The sequence below is a fragment of the Rhagoletis zephyria genome, unplaced genomic scaffold (assembly GCF_001687245.7).
Source record: "Rhagoletis zephyria isolate East Lansing unplaced genomic scaffold, Rhagoletis_zephyria_1.1 Rzeph_scaffold_05246, whole genome shotgun sequence".
Lineage (NCBI taxonomy): Eukaryota > Metazoa > Arthropoda > Insecta > Diptera > Tephritidae > Rhagoletis > Rhagoletis zephyria.
This window is the reverse complement of record NW_016162329.1, coordinates 14,987-21,698: the sequence shown is the minus strand read 5'-3', so window position 1 is coordinate 21,698 and position 6,712 is coordinate 14,987. Positions and strand designations below refer to the sequence as shown.

The following is a 6,712-nucleotide window of genomic DNA, read 5'->3' as shown; positions in this document are numbered from 1 at the left end:
CGTATCCAAATATAGAACATTTTAGTAACTGGCTGTCAGAAATTTCCGATTTAGTTTCCGTTGTGCTAGACCATGAACAGCGAGGATATCGACGTATACCCGTTTTTCATTTAGCTCAGATTCAACGTGACAACTCCACAAGTACCATGAAGTGCCCCGTATGTAGTGCCAAGCATTTAGCTTTCGAGTGCAAGCGACTTTTAGACGCCAACGTAGCAGATCGGTGGTCTATGGTTAAACGACACCGACTCTTTTTTAGTTGCTGAAACTGTGGCCATTCAAACAAACTTTTACATGAACAACGAATTGTAAGATCAAGAGATACGGATGGGCCCACGACAAATAGTACAACTCAGACTTCCATCCCCACAAATGTGGCCGTTTTAAGTTGCAAAGCCAACAACCATCCCAACAATAAATTACTTTTTCGGGTTTTGCCTGTAACCCTTCATGGGCCATCTAAAAGTATAGATACATACGCATTACTGGATGAGAGATCGTCAGTGGCAATGGTCGACAAAGAAGTACTGGAAGTGTTAGGCGTCAGTGGTCAACGTAAGCAGCTTGACATACAGTGGTTTGGAGATAGAGCGATCCAGGAGCCCACAGTTTTAGTTGATCTTTATGGCCCCTATTGCGAGTGTCGACTGGCAGTAGAATAGAAATTTGTCGATCGAGTCGATCATCTTTTATTTTGCTATTGTGTAACTTGATCGATAAAAATTTGTACTATTGTGAATGGTGGCGGAATTGTAAACAGCTGTTTGTTTGTTTACATTTGTTTCTTTAATGTTTCATTTACATCATATTTAAAATAATTGCTTTTATTATAAAATTTAAAAAATGGACACAGTTGAAATATGGTTTAGTGATGAGGAAGATGATGTGGAAGCTAATAGATTAGTAGAGTTGGCTAAAGCAAGGAGGGAATCGCGAGATTCGTCGGATCCCATGGAGTTGGAAGATGAAGTGTATGTACATATGTGAATTTTATGAATAGAAGTTGCGTTCCCGATGCTTCAAGGTTTTTAGGTTTTACAGGATTTGCAGGAAAAGCTGTTTTCCTCATTAATAAATTTTATGGAAGTTTAAGAAATACGGTACCGTTTAGTTATTTGTACAATGATGTTGGGTATTTGTATCCAAACGCGTGACCCGAGTTTTAAAACTTTACTATACAAGTGTAGTGAAAGAATTAAACTTTAATTTAACATAAAGATTTCAAGTTTCCGAGCATTAGTTAATTAATAAATTATGCAGTTTTTTGTAAACTTTGATGTTGGTTCTGCGCAAAAACACTGTGGATGGCGTAGCCGGAATTATATGCACAAGAAATATTGTATATCTTTCACAAAAGAAGCGGAGCTTCCTCCCCTGCTCTTTACGGAAATTCCTTTGCCTATGTCCTCACTCTCCTGCATCAGCTCGACCAACCGCGCAAGTTGCCTTTTGTTGCTTACAATTTTTTATCTGTAATTCAGACACATATGTACATACATATGTATATTTCACATTTTTTTACAACTTCCAATTCAATTGACTTACTTTTTATCCATTATAGTACCACTTTCTTATGTAAATTTTATAAACGCAAACTCCAACGACTAAAAAACAACAATAGAAGGATGAGCGATTAAAAAGTATTCACAGTCGCTAATTGAGCGACTAAGCGACACTCACAATAGCATCGATAATCGATAATCGCTTAATAGTCGTTTATCTACTGCCAGTCGACACTCGCAATAGGGGTGTATGTAAATGGGCGTGGGTTAGGGAAAAAGCGTAAGTTACGCAACATTTACGGAGTAAGCAATCTCAATCTACCTACGCAAACCTTGTTAGGGCCAATTTCAAATTAATATTTAAACGGCACTTAAGTTTAATTGTGGATTGTTGTTTAAATGCCATTTAGCTTTCGTTCGGTTTCAGATCAACTTTGTTTAAATATGCCAAAAAATTGGCAGCACTGCTGCTTGTTCCTTGGAGTTGTTGTTGCATTTGCTTGTTTGTTTACATTTTGTGCTGAACAGCTGATTGTGTTTTGGTGCGATTGATTAAACAACCTACTCATATTAATTACGTTATTTCCAAAGCTTATGCTATGCTCGCTTTTGTTCAGCGTAATAGTCGGTCGTTTAGGGATCCCTATACCCTTAAGCTTCTGTATGTTTCATTGGTGAGATCTAGGTTAGAATACTCGTCCTTCATTTGGCGACCATATCAGTCCGTCTACTCAAACAGGTTTGAAAGGATCCAAAAAGTTTTTATAAAATTTGCCTTGCGTTCCCTGAGGTTTTCGGAGCCTGTACCCCCATATGCATCTCGTTGTCAACTCCTTGGCTTAAATTCGTTAAATAGTAGGCGCTCATTCCTCGATGTCTCTTTTGTGGCTAAAATAGTGGAAGGTTCTGTCGATTGCTCTACGCTTTTGGAGAAGTTATCTTTAAATGTTCCGTCTCATAGCTTGCGGCGTGCTTCATTATTTTATTTGGGATTTCCGAAATCCAACTATGTGAAATTCTCGCCTCTCCTTAGAACCCTCTCCGAGTTAAATGAGCTTTCGGAATATGATCTATCGCTCTCATTTGAAACAGTACGTCGTGTCCTGCTAAATAACTTTAGGTAGTATTTATGCTCCTTTGCCTTAGTCAGTAAGGATTTGTATTCCATTTGAATGAATAAACAAATAAATAAATAAAAGTAGCTCTGTAAAAATGAAATGTGGAAGTTAATCAACAATCTCTACTTAAGTAGGTCATCTGAAATTGGGCCTCAGAAAAAGGTTTGGTTAATCTAAAGAGTAGCAATAAATGTAACCCTTTGTGTTACTACGATGTTACGCCGAAGCTCCTTATAGGTTTAGATTACTGCCACTTAGGGTTGCCTACTGAGACCATGGGCATTGGAGGACATGGTCCGTATGCAGCTAATACCGATCTTGGTTGGGTCATCTTTGGACCTTCCAATAGAGCATCCAATCCAAATGCTACGTGTCTAATGTTGTATTCACCGAAGGAGTCGGAGCTTCACGATATGGTAGCTGACTATTTTGAAACGGAAAACTTTGGTGTGAAAGCTGTATCCCCGATACGAAGTGCTGAGGACATACGTGCAAAGAAAATCTTGGAAGCTACTACTCAACAGATCAACGGAAGGTTTCAAGTTGGTCTGCTGTGGAAAACAGATGACGTTGTGTTGCCGGAAAGTTACACGATGGCTTTGAAGAGATTGATTGGCATTGAGCGCAAAATGAACGTAATGTAGAGTTTGCAACAGCATACAAAGGGATAATCGACAGTTATCTTAGAAAGGGTACGCCCGCACACTGCTTGCTGAAGAAGCCACTACGTACCATCCGAGGAACTGGTACCTGCCACATTTTGCAGTCCTCAATCCTAATAAGCCGACGAAACTACGTCTCGTTTTTGACGCGGCAGCTTGTTCGAATGGAACGTCACTCAACTCAAACCGGCTGAAAGGACCACAGGATTACCGACCGGTCCCCGCAATACTGTACCATTTTCGCAAAGGCCAGTGGCAGTATGTGGCGATGTAATGGAAATGTTCCATTAAGTCGTAGCGTGGAGGAGACGATACAAAGCCGGCAGACGTTTTGAGATGGTTTCGATGACCTTTGGAGCAACTTGTTCACCATGTGCAGCTCATTATGTGAAGACGATGAACTCCTTGCAACATCGTAAAGCAGATAATTTGCGAGCAGTGAAGGCCATACTGGAATATCGTTACGTGGATGATTTTGTCGACAGTTTTGAGTCCGTAGCTGAAGCCATTAAAGTCACTAAGCAGGTATGCGACATCCATAAACATTCTGGGTTTACTCTACGTCACTTCGCCTCGAATTCGCCTGATGTCTCAAAATCACTGGGATGCGATGAAGTTACAGTGAACATGCAACGAAAATAAAGCTTTTCACCTGAAAAAGTTTTGGGGATGTATTGGCGACCCAGCAGTGACGATTTCAACTTCGAGGTTAAATTCAACTATACTGACAAGACTGTCTTGGATGGATCGAGAAGCCCAATAAAACGAGAACTTCTTAGTATTGTTATGTCGATATTTGATCCCATAGGGGTTTTGTGTCACTCCACGATCGTGGCGAAGTTGATACTAAGAGAAGTTTGGAGTTATCGGGTCAGATGGGATGATGATATTCCAGTTCAAGACAACTCAGCATGGGAGAGGTTCCGAAAGCAAATTCCCGACGTGACACAATGCCACATTCCGCGCTATTATTTCGACAATAAGACTATAAAGCAATTGCAACTGCACATATTTGTTGATGCAAGTGAGCACGCATTCGCAGCTGTAGGCTATTGGAGGTACATAACAGATTGTGGCAAGATAGGTATGTCGTTTGTAAGCGCTAAGACTAAAACTGCTCCATTGAAGCCTCTAACGATTCCGCGTCTTGAACTTCGAGCAGCTGTTCTGGGTGCAAGGTTAAAGAAAATTATGTTTCAGGAACATTCGTTAGAAATAAATGAGCTCTTTCTATGGAGCGATTCAAGCACCTTCCTACATTGGATAAATAGCGAGCACCGCATATACAAGCCCTTTGTCGCGCACAGGGTTGCGGAGATTCTTGACGGATCTAAGCCGAGCAATTGGAGATGGGTGCCCACGGCCGACAATGCTGCTGACGAAGCTACGCGAACCAAGGGTCCGATAGACTTCTCGTCATCATCGCGTTGGTTCAGTGGGCCAACATTTCTTAAAGGCATACGAGAGCATTGGCCTGTTTTTGAATCCGCCAGAAAAGTAAAGACTGTAGGTAACGATGACGAGGAGATCAAACCGAAATTTGCGTTAATGGTTGCGCGTAACACTCTAATCGATTTTAATCGTTTTTCATCGTTTACCAAGCCTAGACGTACTAACGCTTATATCCTTAGATTTATTACGAGATGCAGAAAGCAGAAGACAAGCCAGCAAACTTATGGACTAACAGCAGAAGAGATTGAAAAGGCGCAAATAACGTTAAGTCGTCTGGTTCAAAGGGAAACGTATGCCGTCGAGTTAAATAGCATTGCCTTGAACTAACCAGTTGCGCATAACAGTGAATTACATCAACTATGCCCCTATGTTGATGAAGATGGTGTGCTAAGAGTCTACGGGAAAATTGATGCTGCCACTTGGCTTCCGCGTTACGTCAAACGTCCAATTATCCTGCCACCAGGCCATGAAGTTACGAAGTTGATAGTCGCTTACAAACACAGTAAGATGTTTCATCAAAACACAGAGGCAACCATCGCAGAAATTCGCCGCACATTTTGGATCCCACGACTTCATCAAGTTCTGCGTTCCGTCGTCACTAATTGTGTCGTATGCAAAGTATCGGAAGCAAGACCTGTTGCACCGTTAATGGGATCACTACCGCAGGATCGTCTAACGCCATATGTCCGACCGCTTACGTTTACTGGCCTCGATTATTTCGGGCCGAACAACGTTGCGATAGGTCGACGAACGGAGAAGCGATGGGTTTGCCTATTTACCTGCCTCACGGTGCGGGCCATCCATTTGGAATTGGCACAGGATCTCTCGACTGACGCTTGTATTCTATGTATACGCAACTTTATCAAATAACGAGGAGTACCCGCACGTTTGCGTTCTGACAACGGAACACACTTTATTGGAGCAGAAAAGGCGGCTAAGAAGTTCACGGAAGTCTTTGATTGCGAGAAGATCCACGATGAGCTGTCGTGGAAGGGAGTTCAGTGGATATTCAACTGGCCGAGTAATCTGTCAGAAGGTGGAGCGTGGGAACGAATGGTCCAGTGTGTCAAACGAGCCCTGTGGCACACTCTGAAAGAAGAATCTCCGAGAGAGCATACACTGATAAGCGTGCTAATCGAGATCGAGAACGTTGTCAATTCCAAGCAACTGACCCACGTTCCAGTAAGCAGCGAACAGGAAGAACCACTGACGCCAAATCATCTTTTCTTAGTCTCGGAGAACACGGCTAACACTCCGAGCGTTGAGGATCCAATCAAGAAGTCGTGCACTGTGCGTAAACAGTGGAGGTTATCACGTCAATACCGAGATCGTGTCTGGAAACGCTGGATAGCAGAATATCTGCCAACGTTGACGCGATGGGTTAAGTGGTGCCGCAGAGCAAGGGGATTACAGGTCGGCGATTTAGTACTCATTTGTGAGGCGAGCACATCATGAAGGGGTTGGTGCCGTGGCAGAGTGATGCAAGTATACAGGGGGACTGATGGGGAGGTTCTTCGTGCTGACGTTCGCACTAGCGGTGGTATGTTACGGCGTCCTGCATTCAAATTGACCAACCTGGACGTGGCGGACGAATAATGATAGAACGAAGCGTTCCACGGGGTGGGGGATGTGATAAATTGAGTAGCACAATTGTGAATTCCCCCATTCAATCTTAAAACTCGACGTTTTCAATGTGTTTAGCACTTTAGTTTGTAATTCGTAAATATGGGTCACCCAGTTCTTAGCTCTTGCATTCCTCACTCATTCCTTTACTTCTAATTATCAGTTGCGTTCCCCAACTTTTCTGGGCTAAAACCTGTAAAACTGTCAAAAGGCAATAGAAGCCAGAGAGCCGAGGACGGGAACGCTTTCTGGCAAATTCCTGTAAATTCTTGCAACTTCTTGCGAGTTAGGGAACGCAACTATCATTTAAATTTGCGCTTGTTCATTCCATATTTTTCATTTGCTGAAGTAAGAG

At 42.4% G+C, this 6,712-nt stretch overlaps 1 protein-coding gene across 1 annotated transcript; it reads left to right on the top strand.

The window, feature by feature from the left end:
• Window positions 1-4,068: 4,068 nt before the first annotated feature.
• LOC108371833 (uncharacterized) lies at window positions 4,069-5,236 on the top strand (the record flags this gene model as incomplete). The annotated part of the gene is made up of 2 exons (XM_017627439.1): window positions 4,069-5,024; window positions 5,079-5,236. Coding segments are annotated over exons 1-2 (1,114 nt in total), but the record flags the coding sequence as incomplete, so codon positions are not given.
• Between the last annotated feature and the right edge of the window lie 1,476 nt (window positions 5,237-6,712).